Source organism: Arachis hypogaea, chromosome 4 (genome assembly GCF_003086295.3).
Source record: "Arachis hypogaea cultivar Tifrunner chromosome 4, arahy.Tifrunner.gnm2.J5K5, whole genome shotgun sequence".
Lineage (NCBI taxonomy): Eukaryota > Viridiplantae > Streptophyta > Magnoliopsida > Fabales > Fabaceae > Arachis > Arachis hypogaea.
Genome location: NC_092039.1, coordinates 5,877,473 through 5,902,563, shown reverse-complemented (window position 1 = coordinate 5,902,563; position 25,091 = coordinate 5,877,473). Strand labels below are relative to the sequence as shown.

The 25,091-nt window shown below is 35.6% G+C and overlaps 3 protein-coding genes across 3 annotated transcripts; 1 reads left to right on the top strand and 2 right to left on the bottom strand.

Moving 5' to 3' along the window:
• The first annotated feature begins 1,948 nt into the window (after positions 1-1,948).
• Positions 1,949-3,598, top strand: LOC112795998 (probable long-chain-alcohol O-fatty-acyltransferase 5). Its single transcript, XM_025838233.3, has 2 exons — positions 1,949-2,980; positions 3,140-3,598. Exons 1-2 carry the CDS (start codon positions 2,129-2,131, stop codon positions 3,380-3,382), a joined length of 1,095 nt encoding a protein of 364 aa, XP_025694018.1. The 5' UTR covers positions 1,949-2,128; the 3' UTR covers positions 3,383-3,598.
• A 945-nt stretch (positions 3,599-4,543) lies between these two features.
• Positions 4,544-5,729, bottom strand: LOC112795999 (BAG family molecular chaperone regulator 5, mitochondrial). The gene has a single exon (XM_025838234.3). It carries the CDS (start codon positions 5,288-5,290, stop codon positions 4,733-4,735), a length of 558 nt encoding a protein of 185 aa, XP_025694019.1. The 5' UTR covers positions 5,291-5,729; the 3' UTR covers positions 4,544-4,732.
• Positions 5,730-6,660: 931 nt separating this feature from the next.
• LOC112795997 (fumarylacetoacetase) lies at positions 6,661-11,015 on the bottom strand. Its single transcript, XM_025838231.3, has 14 exons — positions 10,599-11,015; positions 10,068-10,146; positions 9,811-9,869; positions 9,591-9,715; positions 9,429-9,503; positions 9,007-9,082; positions 8,719-8,818; positions 8,570-8,629; positions 8,330-8,400; positions 8,143-8,205; positions 7,939-8,003; positions 7,615-7,711; positions 7,359-7,484; positions 6,661-7,072 (listed from the first exon to the last, which is right to left on the bottom strand). The coding sequence occupies exons 1-14, from the start codon at positions 10,800-10,802 to the stop codon at positions 7,010-7,012; spliced, it is 1,263 nt and encodes a 420-aa protein (XP_025694016.1). The 5' UTR covers positions 10,803-11,015; the 3' UTR covers positions 6,661-7,009.
• Positions 11,016-25,091: the final 14,076 nt, after the last annotated feature.

Genomic DNA, 25,091 nt, shown 5'->3' with positions numbered 1-25,091 from the left:
CATGGGCTTGGTTGAATTTGAACGGGCAAGGACGCCATTCTTTATTTTTATAACTTTGTTTACAGTTTATGAAGGAAAATGGTGGTTGGTAACACTCATAAGTCATAACGAAGAAAACGTACCAAGCGAATCCTCCACCTTAATTATTGCCGATTAATTTAGTATAAGCTTATTTTTGTCGTTGTCTTTTGTCACGGTATGAAAAATCATCTTCACGACTAGTGAGTCTTCCAAAATTAAACGAAAAGCATTGCTAGCTAGAGACTCAAATTGCATTTCATAAACTAAGTTTATATTAAAATTAGACATTAAAATATAAAATATATGTTCATTAAAAAATACAAAATATATATTAAAAATAAATTAAACAACACATATATTTATGCATAAAATATATGATTAATTTTAATATATAAATAATATTTTTATTAATAAAAATAATAAAATAAAAAAATTTAAGCATCACATTCTCCTATATAGTAAAGGGAGATATTAAAAAAAGTAAAAATCGCAAAGCAAAAAAAATAAAACGAGAACTTTTTTTTAATATTGTATTATTAGGGAGTGAAATTCTCCATGATGAATTAAACTGTGTGTTAAATATTATTATGGTCATGTACAAAATGTTTTATATTTTTTCAATTAAAATAATATTTTTTAACAAAACATTAATAACGTTTTATATTTTAATAATTAAAATAATATTTTTTTATTATAAAATGTCAATAATATTTTGTTCTTTTATAATTAAAATTTATTTTTTATTACAAAACGTCATTTCACCACAACCTTATAGAATACTAAAATAATCAAATATTTTTATATTTTACATCAAAATTATTCATATATAAAATTTTAGCCATAAAACGACTGAGGTTGATTTCTCTTAAAGAACATGTGGGCTATTGGAAATAAATGAAATAATAGAATATGTAATATCCGCATGTTACACGAGTCACGGTTTCTAGAATAGCCAAGGAGGCTGCAAGAGTTTGGTCTAGCTAGTGGTCATTACATATGTCTTACAATAAATGTATTTGGGTTTAAATTTAGTTAGGGCAAGTAGGGATGAAAGTATGAAACCTTTAAATATTAAGTATACAAGTATGGTGTGAATAAATTTGTAATGTTTAGAATTAGAAGTTGTCTAATTCATTTAAAATAAAATAGTCAAGAAGTAACAATATTTGTACATGAAAAATTATAAATAACTAAAGAAAAAGTTCAGAGGAACATTATTTTTATTGAAATTTGGTCAGCACTTAATCATCAAAAGAAAATTAAGTAATCCTACACCATTAGATGTCATCTCACACCATTAAAAATATTAATGATGACTAATTAATGGCTACATATTACAAATTTTGCTGCCCCTATCACTCCTCATAACTAAATAAGCATGTATCATAACAGAGTACATAAACCATCTTATTAACCCTAAATAAAGTTGTTTTGTTAATTGAAATGGCCCTGTTATACTCAATTCTCTTCTTAATTACTGGATTACTTATAAATAGTTTGTACTTTGATGGATCCGATCATATTTTATTATAGAAACACCTCTTATTTGTTAATCTAATTTTTATAATATATTAAATTCATTTAATTTTAATATTTATCTAATATAAATTCAGGCCAGTAGGCCACTATCCAACCCAAATATTTTTAATATATTTTTTATTTCTGGTATTAAAATAAAAGTAATTAATAAAAAGCTTTTTGATGCATTATTTACACAACTATTCAATTAAAAACCTTTATATAGTAATTAAGTAAAGATTATAACATATAATGAATGTGTATTATTTTGAATAAAGAAAGGTGTAAATACAATTTCTTTGGTCATATGTCGCTAACATAACTTTATTTTCTTAATTGAAATTTGTTTTTAGAAGGGTAATAGAAGGTCAGCAACTTTTTTAATTTATAGTTATTAATAATATTTTTAATGATATAAAATTTTATTTAATAACGTTGTTGATTACATGCTATCAAAAATTTAATAAATAAAATTGATGCAGTAGACTTTTCCTTGTTTTTATGATGTTAATATATTTGACAAGAGCGAGCAAGTTAATAAGTTGATATAGGAGAGTTTATAATTAAGTGCAAATAAAGTTGATTTTTGATGAGGCATTTGATGGAAGGAGAAGCGTTGAACTTGATAATGGTATGGACAACAGCGGCAGCAACAGTATGCTACTGCCGTGCGATCGGAAACTTCATCCCAAAGGGAGGGTCTTCAAGATTCGCCGCCATATTCCCCGCCATAGTGATCCTCCTCCTCCTCCCTCTCCGACTCACCTCCGTCCACCTCGGTGGCCCCACAGCCTTCATCCTCTCCTGGCTCACCACCTTCAAGCTCCTCCTCTTCTCCTTCGGAAAGGGTCCCCTCCACCACCTCCTCCCCCTCCGCCAGTTCGTCCCCCTCTCCCTCCTCCCTATCAAATTACAAAACTACCCTCCTGAAATTCAAAGACCATCCCTCAACTACGCTTTCCCCACAGCGATTGTGGCGTTAGCCACTCTCATCCCTCTCTATACTGCCAAACAGAGTCTTCATCCAAAGTTCGTGTTATTCTTGTACAGTCTCCACATGTACATTGGTCTCGAGTTCATCTTCTTCGTCTTCTCCTTCTTCACACGGAAGCTTCTCGGTGTTCAGCTGGAGCCGCAGTTCGACCAGCCTTACTTGTCCACGTCGTTGCAGGATTTCTGGGGGAGAAGGTGGAACATCGTGGTCCACAAAGTCTTGCAGCCCACGGTGTACCAGCCCGTCGCGACTGCCTCCACCCGTCTCCTTGGAAGGAGGTGGGCCCCGATCCCCGCGATACTCGCCACTTTTGTGGTGTCCGCCGCCATGCACGAGCTCGTGTTCTATTACATCAAGCGTGAGAGGCGCGGCGCGTGGGAACCGTGGGAGCCATCGTGGGATGCCATTTGTTTCTTTATGCTTCACGGGACTTGTTTGGCTATTGAGGTTCATTTCTTCCTAAAAAATAATAATAATTTATCTGTCTATATTCTTTATTAATATTATTATATTCATAAAGGTGTACCTGTAAAAAATTGATAAAATATTGGCAGTTTAGAATTTCTGTCTTTCTAAACTCGTTCTGGTTGATTATGTTACTTACAGGTGGCAGTAAAGAAGTGGCTGAGGGCGAGGGGGAGCAAGTGGCGTCTGCCGGGAGTGGTGTCATGGATTCTGACAGTGGCGTTTGTGTACGAGACAGCGTTGCGGCTGTTTTTTCCGGCGCTGGCAAGGTGCCGGGTTTATGAAAAGGCCACGAGGGAGCTGAATGCGGTGATGGAGTTTGGGAAGGAAGTTTATGGCGTTTTGAGGTTTGCTTGTTTTCACGTGACTAGAAATGTAGAATGACATTTGGGAGAACCCTTGAATTCCTACTTAGTACATTTGTTTGATTGGAAACTCGAGCGTATTTTGGACATGCAGTTGAGGATCTGCATAGATTTTATTGAATTTATCGGAGGAATCATTTTTAGATCCTTCAATTCGTTGTCTCTAATTTTAGATTTTGTTCAAGACATTTGTTAAAAAATTCACAAATGCAATAAAACCTTTTTTTTTTAGTTTTTTTACTGTTTTATCAATAAATGTCCTGAAAATACAATTTAAAAATCAAAAGATAAAAACTTTGGTGATGTGTTCTCGCTGACACACAATGCACACACAATCAGGCTGCTACTTAACATATCCTTATGCTGACACTCAAAGTTGACTCATGACAGAGTTAGTAAACAATTAAAAACAACATCCCACTTTAATAAGAGCATGCAAGTATTTATTCAAATCAAATGTCCATGGCAATCCATAGATGATAGCGTTGACAAATATGAGTATTGTGCAAACCAAGACAGATTTGTGCTGCCAGAGACTTTATGAGAGCAAGTGCGAGTTTAATATCAATATCAGGCAACCCTCTCCAAATGAATGCATCCCCACTTTTCGATGCCTCATATGGATCTTAAATTCAGTCTTACCTTAAACTGTTTCCCCAAATTTATATACTAGCTTCTGAAACTGGTATATAGATACCTAAAAGAATAACTTGGTAACTCTGGTTAATATGGAGGCAAAGAAGAATGCAATGGGGGTCCAAGTAGAAGCGGTGTTGGTGATAATGGTAGTGGTTATGGCTTCCCCTGCACTGAGTTGCATGCCGTCAGATGGTATGGGGTGCAAGGACTGCATAGTGAACCAGATGAGTAGTTCATGTCCCTCATGCACCCCAATCCTGCACTGCATGGCTCGGTGCTTGTGGGGTGGGGGTTCAAGGCCCTATTGCATCAGCAAGTGCGACTGCAACAAAGGCGGCTACCCTACACTCTCTGACTGCAAGAGATGCATGTTCAAGTGCAAGTGCAACTGCCTCAATTAGCACCACCATCACCTCTTACTACTCCACACCTAATTACCCACACTACTAGATCTAAAGGTACTATAACATGTGAGAAAATAAAAGTTTCTTCACCCTTAAATCGGGACAGTGGCAAATCCAATAGTTGAAGGATGCTGTACTTTGTGAACTATAACATCATATATTGTGTATTAATTTCATCAAATGCTATCTTAGTAGTATTTTAACAGATCTATACATGCTATTCATTTCACCATATAACACTTGCTAATTAAAGTACATTATAGAGACTAAAATATTCATACACAAGCAACAAAGTAACTTATACATGTTGAAGGGGGCAATTGAAATCAGGGTTCACGAAGGAACCTTTGAAGGCAGCGGAACCCTAAATATTGGGCGCAGAACTTATCCATATCATCGCCACCTCTCTCCCTGCAAACACTCTCCTCCATGTCTTCAATCACCTGGTCCCAATTCCTCACCAAAACGTCGTCGTAACTGTTCCACCAACCCCATTCATCGAACTTGCACTCGGACACGGAGTCCAGGATCTCCTGGAGGCTCACGATCCGGCGTGTTATCTTCCGGCGAGCTTCCCTGACCGTTGGATCGAATCCGGGGACAGAATCGAGAGTGAGGAGGAGGGACATGAGGGACTCGTTGATGGCGAGCTTCTGAAGTGGGTTGGTGCGGACGGCGTCCACGGTTTCTTGCCTCTGGATGAGGCGCTGGAGGCGGTCGGCCTCGGAATCGACGGTGGAGATCTTGCGGTAGAGGGTGCGGATGCGGTGGGCGCGGAAGGCGGATTGGATGGTAAGAGCGGGGTTGGAGATTTTGGATTCGGGAGGGGCAGAATGGTCATTATGGTGGGAAACGGCGGTGGTGGATCTGGAAGAATGGTTCATTGGAGTGAGTGCTTGAGAGTCAGGGATTGCAGACAGCAACAGTCGCAGACAGAAAGTTTGTAGGTGACTGTTTCTGTGTGCGCAAAAGAGTGAGAAGGAAAATTATTATAAATAAATAAATAAATAAATATTTTATTTTATTTTTTAGAGTCAAAATCGATGTAAAATTTTTTAAAAACTTATTTGGGTGTATCCTTATTTTTTAATTTTAGTTTAGAGGATGGGGGTTTGACTGTTTTTTTTTTTTTTTCTGTTTTCTTTTTTTTTGGGTTCATAACACTTAACTCACACATATTATATGGATTCATAGACCAACGGTCATGCCACTTGAACAAGCCTTGCAGTGCTGACTGTTGGTTCTTGATTGAATGGTGTTAGCGCGTAAATGCTTTAATTCTCATGCTCCTTTTTCACTTTTTAAAGGAATGGGCTTCGTTTATTTTCCTCAGGTGTAAAGGGCTCTTATGGCTCTGTGATCTCATCAAGTCTCAAGTCTTTGCTCTATAGTAAGGTTTCAGACTCAGTTTCAAGCTATAGTAGCAGCTGAATGAAGTTAACGCTGCTCGATCTTTTATTTTTAATAGGAAATGATGTGCTGAAGAGTTAGGGGTGGCAAAACGGTCTAATCCCAGCTGATCCGCCGAATTTGCTAAGAAAGACAGGTAGATTAGAATTTAAAATCCGCCGAATAAAAAATTTATCAAATTTGTGAGTTTTGGCGGAGGCAGTGGACCGGGCCAAATTTTTTTTTTTAATAAATAAAAGAGTTATCACTATTATAAAATTAATAATTATATAATATTTTTGTAACTAATAATTATATAATTTTTAAATATTTTTTTTTATTCTTCTTTTAATTATTATATTTATTTATTTTATTTTATAATTTTATATATATTCAAATTATGTAATTTATTTTTTAAAATAAAAATAATTCTATTGACAAATATCATTTTAAATAATTTTATTGAAATTAAAAATATAAAAAATATTAAAAAATTATATTATAATCTAAATATTTTTTATTTATATTTAATTTTTTAATTTTTTTATTAATTTTAATAAATTTTATTTTTTAAATAAAAAAAAAATCAAGCAAGCTAATTCCAAGACCCACCATAAAACGGAGCAAGCTAACATTTTGAACCCACATTAAGGAATTAACTAAAAACTACCAGCCACTAGTAGGGCTACATGCGACGAAGACCATTGTAGTGTTTTTTTTTTTTGTTAACAAAGCCCATTGTAGTTACTATAACCTATTCAAGATAAATTTTTTATAAAAAGTAAAATTGAGTGAAGAAGGAAATTGTTTACCAAATTTCTAAAGAACATGTGCAATGCACATTTTTTTCCCTTGATAATTTTCATTTTGTAAAAAAACGATTTTCATTTTTTATTAAAAATTACAATACACCATGGTATTATTCCATTTACAATAGACACGAGCCTTGAGGGGTTGGCGTGCAGCCCTCTAGTAGCACAATATGAGATGAAGTCATAAGGTCCGCTGTTGCAAAATGAATCACATCCACAGACCACAGTATGGACCGGAAGATAAAAGATTAGGACTAGTTTTATTATTGAAGAAATGTGTATACTTATTTCATCACACATCAATTCACTTGATAATGGAAAACCAGGCTGCATACCAGATTTGGATCTTCAACAGTTCAACTACTCTTAGCTGCAGAAAAGCATGCAACAACAATGGCGTCCTCAGGGAGCTGATGGAATTATCCTGCCGGAGCACTTGCCGAACCCAATTGTGTAACCATCTCCCTGCAAAGCAACCAAAAATTTTAGCTTATTCTCTATGCAAACTCCATTTTACAAAATAAAAGCAGAGACATGATAGAGGATCATCAGAATTTATTATTTTTTGTGGGATAAATTATGTTGTTCGATTATTAAACTAAAAAAATTGAGTTGATGGCTAAGGACTTGTTCGGGTGAACAAGCACTAAGTGATAGCCAAGAAGAGAGAGAGAGAGAGAGAGAGAGAGAGAGAGAGAGAGAGAGAAATTGAAAATAAGTAGAACACTTTAATTGATAGTAAGTTTGTAACCTTGCAATATCCAGTGAAGGTGACTTCATCTCCATCTTCAAGAAATTTCCGATCTACCCCATTCAATGACAGTGTGTTTTGTCCATTCCAGGTTAACTCCAGCAAGCATCCACGGGACTCTTGCTCCTGCAATAAAGAACACCCATTTTAACTGAATCTCCTCACACAAATGTCAAGGAACAATTACTCAAAAGATTGAAGAAGACCCCGCAGTGAGGAATCAAAACTCGAGACTACATAAGATATTAAGTCTTACAGGACCACTAATTGTCCCAGTTCCAAGGAGATCTCCTGGTCTCAGATTGCAACCGTTGATGGTATGGTGAGCAAGCTGTTGAGTCAATGTCCAATATCTGCAGAGTAAGAGGGCTACATATGTGAATATATACACTATGTATGAGAGACGTGTTATTTGCACTAATTATTTCATGGATGAACTTTCACAGGTCAGCATAAGCATTTGTCATGTAGTAAGCCTAATTGTGCGTTGAGGTAAAATGACAGGTATAAAAATTACAGTTGGGAAACAAGCTAAATAAATGTGCTGAATTATTGACGCTAATTGGAAAGAAACTCTTACAAGTGCTTGAGATTACTCCGTGTCACCACACTTGGCTTCTCATGCTCAGCTGGTTTAATGTGAACCTTGCGGAAGGAGACAATTATGTGATTTAGAATAATAATATAAAAGGTTTATCACCTAAGAAAACCATCAATTTCAATCTGAATGTTAAAAGGAAGGAATACTATTCAAGCACATGGATATAAAAGTGCTCTGAAATACCTCAAGTGCAACATCATAGTTTTTGGATACTTTTTCAGTCAAATATGGAAGTGGAGGAGGATCCTGCATTTCACACACAACAGATTAGATAGTATGCCATGGTTATCATTATATGATGAATATTAGAAGTGAGAGGCCCAAAATACAGTTCCTAAAGTGTTAATATCCAAAGGAAGAAACCATTCACCTGTTTTGGGGCTTCACACGCAAAAGGTTCTAATGCTTCTAGGGTCACAATCCAAGGTGATATTGTTGTGCCTACACAATGTTTGATGATCAAAGACCGTAACGGAAGGTTAACACTACAATAGCAGCTATAAACCAAAAGTTTTCCTTCTAGAAAAAATAACGCATGCAAGATGCTACTCCCATTTTTCCCCAGTTGGTCTTTAAGAATATGAAATAGTAATTAGTTGAAGCTTCATACCGAAATTCTTGCCAAGAAAAGGGCCAAGAGGAATATATTCCCATGCCTGAATATCCCGAGCTGCAAAATATAATTTAGTAAGCTGCCAGCACATTGTTGTCAACTATACGGCAAATTGACATCAAAAAGAGATTGAATTGGATATTTACCACTCCAGTCATTCATTAGAACAACACCAAAGATATGATCTGCTGCGTTGTTGATATCCACAGGTTTCCCCAAATCATTTCCAGGTCCAACAATAGTAGCCTGTAAGAAAACTAAGAATTTTACTAGAAGAGAAAAGTAATGCAGAAGAACCTTGACAGCTCAATTAAAAGGGAAGAATCAAATGGATGAATATCTAATCCAGAGTTTTATATCTTCAAAACAACAACATATACATGTATTTAGATCATAAAATGGCAAAAGAATATCCACAAAGAAAAAAGGCTAACCATTTCCAACTCAAAATCTAGCTTTCGAGAAGGACCAAAGTAAGGTGGAGATCCAGGTGTTGGATGAGCTTGACCTCTGGAATTACCACAAAGTGGCATACATTGTGAGATAGGGTGCAGAGCAATTAGAACATTGTATGAACTAAAATTAGCCGAAGCTTAGTTTTTTCATTTAAATTTTCTCAATCTTCATGTAATATACACTTGAGAATTACTCTTAAAGCATTTGACATAAAGTTATATTAGCCTACTTATATTTAGGTGCATGACAAAGCTTCCTATGTTAACCAACACAACTTGGATGGAGCAAAATTTGATAACTTCAAAAACATAAGACCGACAAAATGCAGATATCTTAAAAAGTAGCTTAAGCACATTGACTTGGAATAGAACAAGTTAGAATTAGCAACAGAACTTCTAACCTTGGTCGAACAATATCAGTTCCAGATATAACAACAGAAGATGCTCGTCCATGATAGGCAACGGGTAGGTGATACCTGCAAAAGAAGTTTCACATTCTTCCATTACAAACAATTTTTTCTCTTAGCTGATTTGTAAAAGGCTTCCATTTCAAATGAACATACCAATTTTCTAGGACAGGATTCTGTGACCCGCGAAATATGAGGCCACAATTTTTAGTGTGATGCAAAGATGAAAAGAAGTCAGTGTAGTCTCCAATCTGAACAGGAAGAAGCAATTCCACACGGCTCTGAAAATGTATACATCAACAAATCAAAACCATTGTAAGAAGTGTCAAACACAAAGTAATAAAATAACCAAAACAAGAATCACAATGTGTCATACCATAGGCACAAGTGATTTCTCCCTCAAAGTAGCATTGTCCCTCAAGGTTGGCTCAGTTGCTATATATAACAAAAAGAAAATATATTTGTTTTTCAGCACAAAAAAAAAAGACCCTAACTCACAATTTTGACATGAGAATCAGCTATTTAAAAGACACATCAACCTCTTCCATTAAAAAATGCTGTAATATACAAACAAAGAGTGAATAAAAATAAAGCAAGTAAAAGAAAAGAACAAATTGAGGTTGTAACTTGTACCTGAAAGGAGCTTTTGAAGAGTAGCGCGAGCTTCCTTCCACGCTGGCCTTCCAAGGGATACAAACTTATTTAGATTAGGCTGTTTCAATTACAAACACAACATGGGAACCAATTAGTAGTTAGTAGTTACAGAGGTTCCAAAACTACGCCTTGTTCAAAAAATTTTTTCAATTGAAAAAAAAAAGGAAAAATCTTCGGAAGAATATGGGGTCAAAACTCAAAAGAGTTCACCTAATTAACAGGTACATACATTGCTTGCGTTTCTTCCGGTTTCACAGCAAAGCAAAAAGCTCATAAATTACGATATCTTAGCCCCAAAAAATGGGAGCACCTTTAGTGCTAGTATCGATATCCGAAAGGAGTACAACTAATTAGCTCAGTTAAACAATAACCGAACCACTTGAACTAAACCAAACTTGAGATTTCAGTGAAAGTAAGCTTCAATTTCAGATTTCTGCTGTTTTGGAGAGAGAGAGAGAGAGAGAGAGAGAGAGAGAGAGAGAGAGAGAGAGAAGAAAGAGTTGTGTTAACCTGGTGGAAGCAATCAGAGTTGTTGAGGAGAGGACCATTGAAGAGAGCAGCAGAAGCGATTTCAGAGAGGTCAAGGACGTAGTCGCCTATGGCTACGCCGGGTCGAGGTGAAGAACCTGGTTGGGGCTTGAAGACACCGTAAGGTAGGTTCTGTATGGGGAAATGAGAGTCAGGGTGAACTTCAATGAACGATTTCAGAGCCATGAGTGAGTAGAGCAGGGTGTGAAAAAGATGAAGCTTTCGTAATCCCTATTTCCTAGTCAACAATGAGAAGGAAGGTTTGGTTTATGCGATTTTAATTTTATACACACGTAAGATTTAAGAAGAAGATGAAAATGATGATGCGAAGAATGAGAGTACACGTAAGGAACGTGATTTGAGACCCGGGTTACTTGGACCGGCAAATGTTAATTTAGTGGATTTGAGAGATGATTAGATGCGTCTATAGTCTATCTACCACCCTTCACTACGCACATTGTGCAATCATCATTTTTCAATGACTTACATCATATCAGTCAATATTCAATAAACTATTAGAGTATAGCCGTGTAGTTAATTTATTTGAAAAAATTTTAAGTGTAACACTATATTTTTAATAATTAAAATTAACAATTAAAATGATTGAAATATTAATGGCCTGAATATATTTAAATATTTTTTAATCTATTTTATTATAGTAATGTATATATATATATATAGGTAATTTACTAAAAAAAATATATATTGTTTAAAAAAATAATTTATTAAACATATGAGTGATTAAAAAGATAAATATATAAAATGTAAAATAGTTAATATCTTTTAATATTTTAAATAATATTAATTTACACTTTTATTATTTAGTTAGTAATATTTAAAATACATCTTAACTAAATATATAAAAAAATCTAATAATATGTGTTTTAAATATTATAATTAAAAAATATCAAAATTTATTTATATTCGATTCAATTCTTGTTTACATTTATTTATGTCCTTTAGTTTGGGCTTGGTCCATATAAAATATTAACAACCGTGCTACGTTACTAATAAGTAGGGGTGTTCATATCCAAATCGGTCAAAAAAAAACCGCAAAACCACACCGATTCAAACCGAAAACCGTTTTAAACCGCGTAATTTTAGATTTTTTTGGATTTTGGATCGGTTTTGTTGCGGTTCGGTTCGGTTTTCGGTTTCTCTTTGCACAACCGAATCGAACCGAACCAAACCGCATATAATAATAATAATAATAATAATAATAATAATAATAATAATAAAAAATTAATAATAATGATGATACCCATAGTCCCATTCCCATACGTGATACAGCCTAGTGGCATATGCATACAGCGGCAGCCCATAGCCCCATACTCCCTTAGGCTTTTGTTCCTTAGTCCATTTTCTTTAATTTTCTCCCACCAATCCCAAACCCAATCACCACTGCATTGCACACACTCACTAGTCATTCAGTCATGCACTCATTCCCCATTTTTCCCTTTCCCACAAAAGAAACACAAACCCTAAGAAACACGAGCTCTGTACCTCACCGAGTCACCGTCACAGTCTCACGTTACATACACCTCCACTCAGACCTCACTCACTCTCACCATCACATGCCAAGTTGCCGACGCCATCTGCCGCTCCTCTTCGACGTCATTTCTACTTCCTCTTTTCGGTGAGTTTTTATTTTTTATTTTTTATATGATGATCAACATTATCTGTGTCTTTGATGGTCAAACCATTCTTGTAATAATAATATCTACGAATCACCACCAACTCTGTTTTCTTGATGACATTTTTATTAAAAATGAAAAAACAGTTTTTTTTCTATTTCTGATTTTCTGTTAATGACTTAAATAATCTGTTCTTTTTACTTTGACAATTTATTATGTTAAATTTGTTATTTTTGACAATCTATTATTATTATTTTTGAGAATCTGTTATATTAAATTTTTTGTTGTACTTTTGCAGATTTCATATTTGTTCAATTGATTTTAACTTTTAATCTGAAGGTCAACAATGTCAGCTTCATATCCTGAGGTAATATTCTTATTTTGGAATATTTATGTTAGTAACAATTCAATATGTTGATTATTTGAAAAAATATTAAAATAACATAAACTGATTTTGGTTATCACAGGATGTTCAAAGCAGTGACCCAGGATTTACTAGTGCTACTCCGTCCACTTTTGAATCAGTTCGATCTTCGGGACAGTCGAAGTCGATGCCGCTGCCATAGCCACAGTCCCAGCCACAAACACAGACACAGATGCAGCCACCATCGCTGCCGTCGCTGCCGCCACGCAGTGATCAGAACAATAAAGGAACTAGATCTAAGAGGAGGAGGGGAAAAGCAAATGTTGCTGATGAGTCAACTAATCCTAGCCAGTCTGAGGAACCAGGTACAGGTAACACTAAAAAACCTGTTAGACCTAGATCTTGGACTTGGGAGCATTTTAAAAAAGATGAAAGTGGTCCTAAACCTAGGGCTATATGTAAGTGGTGTGGAGCATCTTATGCTGCTGATTCACATAAAAATGGTACTAGCAACCTTAAAAGTCACTTGTTGAGTCAGTGTAGAAAATTTCCAAAAGATTCACTTGATCCCACACAAAAAGCACTTGTTATGCAGCAACTTAAAAAAGAAGAAGGAAATGGGATGGGTAATTGTTTGACTGCTGTATCTTTTGATCCTGATATATGTAGACAAGCTCTTGCTAGAATGATAATTGTAGATGAGTTGCCTTTTAGATTTGTCAAAGGAGAGGGGTTTCGTTATTTCATGAGTGTTTTGCAGCCAAAACTCCATATTCCGGGCAGAATATCAGTTGCTAGGGATTGTTGGAACTTGTTCATGAATGAAAAACATAAGTTGAAGAGTGTCTTTATAAATTCAAATCAAAGTGTGTGTTTGACCACTGATTGTTGGACTTCTGTACAAAATCTAAACTATCTTTGCCTCACTGCACATTTTATTGATCAAGATTGGAAGTTGCAAAAGAGAATTCTTAACTTTTGTCTTATCAAGAATCATAAAGGTGAAACAATTGGTAAAAAGATAGAAAAATGTCTTTTAAATTGGGGAATAAGTAGGGTCTTTAGCATCACAGTTGATAATGCTAGTTCAAATGATGTTGCCATTTGTTACTTGAAAGGTAGAATGGAGGATTGGAATTCACATCCTTTAAAAGGTGAACATTTGCATGTTAGGTGTTGTGCTCATATCTTGAACTTGGTGGTGAATGATGGTTTGAAGGATATGCATTCTTCAATTAGTAAAATTAGGAATGCTGTTAGATATGTTCGTGCTTCTCCTAGTCGCATGGATAGGTTCAAAAGTTGTATTAAAGAGGCTAGGATCCAAGACTGCTCTTGTGTGCAATTAGATGTCCCCACTAGGTGGAATTCCACTTACATAATGCTTGATAGTGCTTTAAAATTTCAAAAAGCCTTTAAGAGATTAAGTGAGAGGGATGCTGAGTTTATAATGATGCAAGGGGGCATTCCAAAGACTGAAGATTGGGATAATGCAAGATGCTTTGTGAGGTTTTTGAAGATTTTTTCTGATGTAACAAAAAAAGTCTCGGGTTCCACATTTGTGACCTCTTCTTCATATTTTCATCACTTTTGTTCAATTCTTAGTTCTTTAAAGACTTGGGCTGATAGTAATGACATATTACTTAAGGGTATGGCTACAAAAATAAAGGCTAAGCATGATAAATATTGGGGTAACTTGAGGAACATGAATATGATGATTTTTGTTACTGTGGTACTTGACCCTAGATATAAGATTAAGTTTGTTGAGTGGAGTTTTCAAAGGTTGTTTGAGAAAGAAGATGCTGATTTCTTATGTGGTAAGGTGAAGGAAGTATTCAATGGCTTGTTCAACAGCTATAAGGTTGCTCTCAATAGTGATCAAGCACACCAATCTGCACAACACAGCCAAGATGTGGATATGGATGATAGTGCCTTTGATGATGTTCGCTTTGCAGCAGCATTTGAAAATGATGTACAAGCAAGTGAGAGTGTCAACACAAATGAAGTGGATTTATATCTCATGGAGTCCTTGGAGAAACCAGTTGATCCAAGTAGTTTTGATATTTTAACTTGGTGGAAAGTGAGCTCTAACAATTACAAATATCCTGTTCTAAGTCAAATTGCGAGAGATATTCTAGCTATGCCGGTGTCAACGGTTGCTTCTGAATCCGCCTTTAGCACTGGAGGTAGAGTGCTTAATCAATATAGAAGCTCTCTTACCCCAAAAACTGTTGAAGCTTTGATTTGTGCACAAAATTGGTTTCGAACCAATTCATTGCCAATTGACCTTGAGGAGTCTTTTGAAGAATTTGAAAAACTTGAGAAAGGTAATGTTCTTTATTATTATGTTTTATTCTATCTACATATATTGATTAACTTTACTACTTGATAATATGTTTAAGTTACTAATATTTATTTTATTATATTTTATTGTAGAACTTGAGCCAATTCCTCAACTAATAGATGAAGAAGACTCTGGTGATGAATCTGATTAGTGATCGGTGCTTCACTTCTCAGCTTGGAGTTTTTTATGTTGTTTTTATTAAGACTTTGTTATGTTATTTAATTTTATGTTTTTGAGACTTGTTTAGTTATTTTTATGTTGAAGAATTATTATTCAAGACTTGCTGTTGGATAATTGGATTGTTGGATATTTGGACAGGCTGCTTTATAATATTTTATGGAATTTATGTTTTATTATTATGTTAGATTGTTGGACAGGTTATCAACTCTATAAATTAAGTTATTATTTTTTTATTTAAAAAACCGCAGATCCAAACCGATCCAAACCGCTTGTAATCGGATCGGATCGGATCGGATTTCCAAAAAAAGATCATCCAATCCAAACCGCACCGCACATAAATTAAACGTTCGGATCGGATGACTTTTTCTCTTAAAATCGATCCAAATCGCACCGCGAACACCCCTACCAATAAGTAATCTGCCAATATCTGCCAAAAGGTTATTGGGCTGCTAGACAAAACCCATTTATTTAAAAAAATACATTTTAAATTAACCTAGTTTATTCTAATACCACTTGTTTACCCCTCTAACCCTACTGTAACCATTTTTTCACTTCTTCTAACAGTAGAGACACACCCCCACTCCCCATCTCCACTTGCAGCACCGCATAGCACGCCGGATTGCTGTCTTCGCCGGCCGCATTCGTCAACGGAGTCAACGCCGTCGGGAAACCAATTGCCGCCACTAACCAGTTGCCGCCACTAACGCCGCCGGGAAACCAGTTGCATGTTGCCGTCGTGGAGACGCATCCATAGGTGAAACCTTCATCGCAACTCGTTTGCCGCTGCATCACCCTCCCAGTGCACCGTCGTGGATGTGTCTTCTGCCACAGGTTATAAGAATGTGTCTTTTTCGTGTTTTCATGTAATGTGTCTTCTATGTTCCTGCCTAATTTCATCGTGACATCTTCGGAGTTGTCTCACCATGGATGTGTCTTACATTGGAGGTGGTTATTATAGTCCTGTGATGTTAACAGGTTTTCTTTTTCAGAGTTGTGTCTTATGTTTGGATATGGCTTGTTGACCACAAATGTGTCTTCCATAGTTTTCTCGGATGTGTCTAGGTACATATGGATGTGTCTATTACCCTGCGTGTGTTATAAGAATGTGTTTTTTTTTGTGTTTGCATGTAATCGCAGATGTGTCTTATCGAAGATGGTTGAGGAGAAGAGGGTTGCGTGACACCTTCAAAGACTCACGTTGCAGTTCTCTTCCATAGAAATGGTGGTTGGTCCACTTGACTTCAATGGAGACTCACCTTGTACCACTGACGTCACACTTCTATTCAAGGGGCCTAGTGGTGCAACAATGTGGGATCAGAGTGACAGATTCAATCACCGTATAAGGGTAATGATGGCGTGTCAGTGACCTCAACAATTCGACGAAGGAGAAGCTGGATCCGGGTGTAGGCGCAATCACCGTCGATGGAACAAATAGCGGCGTCCCAGTGAGATGAAAAGCAACCCGACGGAGACGCAATCAGCGAGAAGAATGAGAATTAGGTTTGCTTGATGGTGTGCCATGCTGAGTTCGTAATTGGCGTGAAAGTCTCTTGTTAGGTTAGTACGTTATCACTCATTACTAATTCAAATTGCATGGACCCACTAAATCCCTAATTGACATAACAAATTATATTTAATTAATTAATTTTAATTAGTGTTGGTAATAGTTGGCAGATACAACTCTTGGTACCCTATACTTTTCCAAATATTAAATATATCAAACTGCCGGATTAATCGTGTTCCTTTTTTCAGTAGGAGAGATCTCTTTTTTCACATAAAGAGAGTCTCACTAGAACGTTTGGTTCTTATCCAACAGAAAATCTTCAATAATTTACTTTTCATACAATCATCGCCACAATCGTTCCATACCTGATCACATTCACAAAATACTTCGATTAGGATTCTTATTTTCAGGATGTGTTTTTGAAACAACAAAAAGATATTGAAAATGACTACCTACGGGCTGGAGTCTATAGAAGGAAAATTGATCAGCTTCAACAAAGGAGGAGAGTTTGGATATAAAGTTGATTGCATAAATCTGGTGGAAAAAATCATCACAAAAAAGGAAATAAGCTTCAAAATGTGCAAGAATACTCTGTTAGGGATGTGGGAAAACCCACAAGGAGTTGCAGTCACAGATATAGGGAGAAAGAAATTGCTGTTCAGTTTTACGGATATCAAAAAAGGGTTACAAATTATTCAGAATGACCCATGGAACATCAGAGGCATTTTAATCAATTTGCAGCTATGGTCTGAAAGAGAATCGGTCTTTGATGTTATCCATAACTACATGGAATTTTGGATTCAAGTTCACGGGCTTCCTTTGGATTACATGAATAAGAAAATAGCTACCAAGGTGGGAAATATAATGGAAATTGTTGCTGAGGTTGAAAATATGTTGGTGGATGGCATACTCAGAAGGTCATTTTTACGGATTAAAGTGGGTAGAGATATAACAAAGGCGCTGCCAACTGAATTTTGCTTATTCAGAGAGAAAATGCCTAAGACATGGGTATTTTTTAGATATGAGAGACTACCTGATTGTTACTGTTTCAAATGTGGGATAATAGGGCACAAGAAGAAGAATTGTAGTAAGCTTACTGCCATGGCATGCTGGGATCCGACAAAGCCAAAATACTCAGCTGATTTGGGGATGAATCCCGTTCGTCCTTTATCAGCCATGGAGGAAGGGAGTTCATGGAAGAGTGGCTGGAGAAATGAAGGAGAAGTTGACCTAGTGCGTGAGCAACAACACAGCAAGAAGGAGAGTGTTGAAAAGTAAGAAACAGAAGAGAGCGCAGTTAAGGTTGAACAGTGTCCACAACAGGGATTAGGAGAGGAAGGTTTCTTGGAAAATAAAATGATGAGAGAGATAGAGATGGTGGAAGTTGGAGTGCAGACAGATAATGTATAGGAAATACCTGATTTTCAGGGATATGAGGAGGAACAGAGGGAAGTAGGGGTAGCCTATCAACTGAAAAATCTAGAATAGTTGAGAAATGAGCAAGCAACATAGGTTGTAAATAAACAAAATCAGGAAAAAAATATTGTAAGAGAAGTTTGGAGGGGCAGCAAGGTTGGGTCAAGTTATGCTGATAGGCCTAACAAGATCGAGGCTTATGCTGAAAATGGAGGGAGAAAAGAATATAGGGCTACAAACCAGCCCAAAGGGAAAGAGGTTGTTATAGAAGGATATGGGCTAAAAAGGAGTCAGGAGGATAGTGTGAACATGCCACAACAAAATCTAAGAGAGTTTAGAGGCCAAGATACCGAAAAGAAGAATGAGAAGGGTAAAGTTGAAGCCCAAATTAAATATAATATTCCAGAACACACAACAACTGGGGAAGCTCTCAAAATAATAATGGGGGGAAAATTACAAACTAAAGAGCTCAGCAACCAAAGGATAGCTGGAAAAGGAAAGGAGTTTATCAGTGCTGAGGTTCAACCTGAGTGGCACTGGAAGTATAGAGAATCAGTAAGAGAAAAAATAGGCGCTACAGATTATAAACAAAAGGAGAATCTGGGGACAGGAAAGGAGGCTGCATACTATGTGGAGCTAGCTAGTGATGAAGAAAATGGAGAGGGAGCAGCTGAAGAGAATATAAAAGAGATTGCAAGATGGGAAATAGAGCTTATAAAGAACATGGACGAAGGACTGCAGCTTAAAAGGAAAAGAGAAAAAGATACTCTGAAGCTGATTATGAAGGAAGAATTGAAGGAGAAAGAGACAAAAAGAGAAGATCAAGTGCCAAAGAAGCAGAAAATAGCAGAACAAATGAAAGAAAAACTAGTAAAGTACTTAGAAGAAGGAACCGATTCACTAGTTTTGGACATAATCATGGCTGAGGAGGCGGGCCTTAGCATGCTCCCAACTCAACCATGATTGTCATAAGCTGGAATTGTCGAGGGTTAGCAGCCACCTCGACAATTTCAGAATTAGTGAATCTGTGTAAACAGATTAAACCGGCTGTTATCTACTTAATGGAAACTAGGGCTAAAGGCTGATAAGATAGATAAGATTAGAAAAAGATTACATTTTGATGAATCATTTTATGTAGAACCCCAGAGATTGTTCGATGGTCTATGTTTACTTTGGAAATCTAATATTAAAGTTGATATTTACCAGTGGAGTAATAATTTTATTAAAACAAAAATGAAGGAAAACAATAGAGAGGAATGGACTAGTATTTTTATTTATGGAAATCCTATTTTCAAACAAAGGAGGAAGTTGTGGAGTAATTTGGCAGAGGGAAAGAGAGACCCAAATGAGCCGTTAGCTTTCATCGGGAATTCTAATGATATTTTACATCAAGAGGAAAAAGTGGGCTTACATCCTAAAGCAAGGGTAAAATTAGAGGAATTTAGTAATTTTGTATTCAAAATTGGACTTATTGATATTGAATTGAAAGGAAATAGGTTTACCTGGTTTAGCAAGCCAAGAAATAGAGTAATTATTAGAGAAAAATTAGATAGGGTTATGGTGAATTGGAGATGGAGAAAAACTTTTCAACATGCTCAGTTAACAGCTCTGCCAGCTATAATTTCAAATCATTGCCCTTTGATCTTGAACACAGAACCAAATGATAGAGCGAATAAGATTTTCAGGTTTGAGGCATTTTGAGCAGATCATGAGGATTGTGAAGAAGTTACTGAAAATAGTTGGACTCAACCAGGTGAAGAAGTCAGAAGTTGGAATAATTTCAAGAGGAAAAGAGAGAGATGCAGGGAGGATCTAAAGAGATGGAGTAAACAGAAATTTAAGAGTGCGGATAAAGAAATAAGCAAATTAAAGGAGCAGCTTACAATTCTACAAAATTCTGATCTTAAAGGAAATCAACAACAAAAAGAGAGGGAGATAAAGGAAAAAATTTCTCAGCTTTGGAGACAAGAGGAGAAATATTGGGGTCAAAGGTCCAGGCTTAAATGGCTGGGACGGGGAGATAAGAACACGGCATTTTTTCATGCTACAATCATTTAGAGAAGGGATAGAAATAGAGTTGAAAGGTTGAAGAACGGTTATGGGGAATGGATTCATGGAGAAACAAATATTTTAAATTTAATTGAAAATCACTTTAAGGAGCTGTTCACTACGGTGGGGAGAAGAAATTTTGAAAAGTGCATTAAAGAAATACCAAGGAAGGTTACAGATGATATGAATGAAGAACTAAACAAGGAGATAAATAAGTTAAGGACCCGTGTTTAGCATGGGAAGCTTAAAGGCCCCAGAACCAGATGGTTTAAATAGTTTATTCTATCAGAAATATTGGCATATTATTCAGGAGGATGTTTTAGCAGCGGTGCAGAATTTTTTTGAAGATGGGACAATTCCAGAAGATATTAATGAAAACCACAGTGGTTCTCATACCTAAGGTGGATAATCCGAAAAATTTGAATCATCTCAAACCGATAAGTTGTTGCAAATTTATTTATAAGATAATATCTAGGATTTTAGTAATCAGGCTGAAAAGGATTTTAGATATTATTGTGTCCCCAATTCAAAGTGCTTTTGTGGGAGGGAGAATGATACAAGATAATATCGTTATTGTCCAGGAAGCATTTCATAAAATTGAAAAGAAAGGAAGAGAGGGAATGGAGGATTTAGCAATAAAATTGGACATGAATAAGGCATATGATAGGCTTGAATGGGACTTTTTAGAAGAGGTATTAAAGGCCTTTGGATTTTGTCAAAAATGGGTGAAGATGATGATGAGTTGTGTTACAGGAGCTAATTACAAGTTTAAAGTGAATGGAAAACTAACAAAAAAAAAATCAAACTGCAGAGGGGTTTAAGGCAAGGGGACCGCTTTCACCCTATTTGTTCATTATTGCGGCTGAAGTATTTACTATCTTGATAAATAAAATAGAGAGAATGAGATATTCCTGGTATGCAATTAGCTCCAAATGCTCCAAATTTAACCCATCTTTTGATTGCTGATGATTGTATCATTTTCTCAAAAGCTAGACAAGAGGATATATATCAACTTATTCAAATCTTAAATGCTTACACGGAAGCCTCTGGTCAAAGAATAAATTTGGATAAACCCGAAATAATATTTGGGAATCAAGTTTCTATAAATACAAGAGTACATATTGAAGAAATTCTTGGAATAGCTACTTGGGATAATCCAGGAAAATATTTGGGCCTGCCTGCGAAATGGGGAAGATCTAATATGAAAGCGCTAGAATGGATAGAGGATAAGGCTAATAAGAAAATTCAGGGATGGAAAGAGAAAATCCTTAATCAAGCTGGGAAAGAAATCCTAATTAAAGCAGTGATTCAGGCTATACCGTCATACGTTATGAATGTAGTGAAGCTGCCAAAGAGTTTTTGCAAGAGATTAGAAGGCAAAATAGCAAAATTTTGGTGGGCTGGATCAAGGAAGGAGAGAGGAACACATTGGATAAGTTGGAAAAGAATGACTAATAATAAGAAGGATGGAGGGTTAGGATTCAAAAATTTAGAGAATCAGAATATGGCATATTTGGCTAAGCATGCTTGGAGACTTGTAAAGAATCTTGAGGCAATATGGGCAAAAATTAAAAAAAATGTATTTTCCGGATGGAAATTTTTAGGAGGCAAAGGCAAAAAATGGAGACTCTTGGGTTTGGAGAAGTTTAGTGGAAGGAAAAGACTTTATTAGAAGGAATGGAAGATGGAGCATTGGAGATGGAAGTAATATTGATATATGAAAAGACAATTGGATTATTGAAGGTGGGAGTTTAAAGAATTACCGGAATAATAGGATATCAATGGTTAAAGATTTATTGGTGGAAGGGAGAGGATGGAATGAAAAGTTATTACGACAGGTGTTTCCCCCTAATATTAAAGAAAAGATCCTAAGCACACCTATAAGTCTCATCAATAAGGAAGACTGCTTCTTTTGGCCACACATATTAGATAGAAATTATACTATAAAATCAGGATACTACATTGCCAAATATGAAGAGAGAGTTGGTGAGGATAATTGGGCATCTTTTAGTGATAATATAAAGGAAGTATAGAGTGAGATATGGAAGATGCAAATACCAAATAAAATAAAGCTCTTCTTATGGAAGGCCTCACACAATATTATTGCAATTAATTATAATCTTTGGAAAAGGAAAATTACTAAAAGTCCAATATGCATGATATGCAGGGATGGTGAAGAATCAGTGGAGCATGCTATCCTATTATGTCCATGGACAAGACCCACTTGGTTCGGAGCACAAATTCAGGCAATACCTACGGATAATTCAATTCGAACGTTTGCTCAATGGTTGCTGGAAACAATCAACAGAATAAAACAGGAAGGCAGAGAAATACAGGAACAACGGATAGGAAGTTTAGAATAAAACAGGAAGGCAGAGACATACAAGAACAACGGATAGGAAGTTTAGGATTCATGTGCTGGGCTATTTGGAAACAAAAGAATAATCATATTTTTCAAGGAAAAGAAATCAGTCCAAACAGAATAATTCAAGCAGTGAAGGTAATGCAAATTGAATTTTTATCGGCAATCGAACAGGTAAAAATGAAGCACAAAGGAGCAGAAAATAGGAGGATGAGAAATGCTACCTGGAGGGCTCCACCAAAGGATTGGTTGAAAATTAATGTGGATGCAAGCTTCAGAAAATTTAACAGGAAGGGAGCAATGGCAACGGTTCTTAGAGATTGGCAAGAAAAATTTATTGCAGGATCAGCAACAGAAATTAGAGCTTTCTCCAGTCTTGAAGCTGAAGCATTAGCACTCAAGAAAGCATTGATAATGGCAAAAAATCTGCAGTTGAAAAAAGTTTTAATAGAGTCAGATAATTTACAATTAATACAATCAATAAAGTCAAAATCTTATATAGGCGAAATACTAGCTTATTTAAAGGACATAGCACATCTTTTGAAAGATTTACCAGATGCCGGGATAACCTGGACTCCAGGAGAGGAAAATCATTTAGCGCATCTCATAGCAACACAAAGAGCAGTAGGTACACTTTCAAGCAATTGGTCAGTGAGATTACAAGTGATAATTGAAACCCAATTGAGAAGAGAAGCAGAGAAAGTTAGAAGAATTGGAGGAAGGCCTACACATCACGAAGGTGCAATCGAACAAAATGAAAATTGGGTTTTAACGGTACCCAATCAGGTGGTCATTGAAGTCAGGGAAGGAACCGGAGGGGGCAGTGGACAGAGGAGCAACATGCGTTTGAGCCAGAAGATAGTCACAAACAGGTACAAATTTAAAAATGACAGAATTACGGTAAGGAAAAAGAGAAAGACAATCAACTTACTTTTCAAGCTTAATCCGAAACAAGGATTGTACATCGGAATCGAAGAATTTAGTAAAGAGGAACTCCTAATGAGAAATTGTGGGTTCCTTCACCCTTTGCAACAGAGCTTCCATCAGGGGCGCTGCCAGCGGAGGAGACCTGAACAAACCGGCACAATCATACCATGCATCGAATTCAAATCTCAAAAAAAGAAGAAAAAAGAAGATGTTAAAGAGAAGAAGACCGGTCTGAAAAGGAAGCCATGGGAGCATTGTTTTTCAACTCCCACTACTTTCAACTTCCACATAAATTACGTTATAAAAGTCTAACTGTCTATGTAGAAAAGGGGATCTGGATTTGGGGTGGGTGGGTTGTTAAGTTTGGGTAGGGTTGAAGGGCTTAGCCCAAGACCAAAAAGAAAGAATGCCACCACCCCTCAGAATAATGGTTTCCACACCGGTGCTACGAAGAAGAAGATGCTTCACAACATGAAAAATTCAGCCGTTTCTCTAGTGCAACAGATGGGAAGGTTTAGTGGGTACTGGGTTGGATAGGGGCGGGGGTTCTTTGTTTTTGGCTTGGGCGGGTCTGCTTGCCCAAGTCTCTGTCCAAAAAGAAAAGAAAAGAATAATTTATGTAATAAAAATAATTTAATTTTACTAAAAAAAACTCTATTAAAGCCACTTAATGTTATAAGTGTTGATCATTTAAGAAATTAAAATACACGTGTTTGTGTGCACGCTTTAAACATAATTCTTTAACTAAAATGTAATGACACACGTGTTATGTATTCATTTGATATATGCGCATATAAAAATTAGTTTATCCAACTCCACCTTTATCCAAACCACCATCATGTAATAGCCACATCTTTGCACACCAAAATTAGGTTATTTGCATTGAATTCTATTAAATCTTTAAAACTTCTAATAATTGATTTCTATTCTGTGTTAGAATTGATTTCTATTCTTACTCATCCTGATATATTGAAATAAACAAATGAACAATTCAACTTATTTAATACATAATTAATTTGTATAAAACTTTTTTTTATTTTTGCCAATAAATTATATAATAGCATTATTTTATCGATAACATAAATTTTAATAGTTTATTTATGCAAATATTTAAAATTGTATTGTAACTTTTTTAAAGGTATGTCCTTTTATTGATATCTTGCTTGTTTTATCGTTTAATATAAAATAAATTGATAAAATTTCTTTAATTTACAAGTAATTTATTATGTTATTCATTTATTTGTCCTTAATTTAATACTTTTAATTTTTTTAATTAAATTTTATTGGACTTTTGACTGAAAAAGAAAAACTTATATCATGATCAAAAATAGAAAGAAGTGACCATTACATTGTGGTTGATCTTCATGATTTGGAATATGTGAAATTTTAATATTTCACAATGAGATTTTGTTTTGTAACAATTATCTATACATATGCAAAATATTTTATCTTTTTCATTATATATTACTACTTATTTCTCTTAATTCTTGCTTTTATTTAGAAATAAGAAAAAATAAAGTGTATATGTGAGATCAATTTACAATCCAATTATTCAATTATCTACATGATCATCAAACAACCGAATCATACTTATTCTCCAATTTGCAAAACTTAACAAAGGCATTGGTAAGCATATTGGTTTATGTTATATTTGTAATCATATTATATCTATTTTTACGAATATATCTTTTTAGA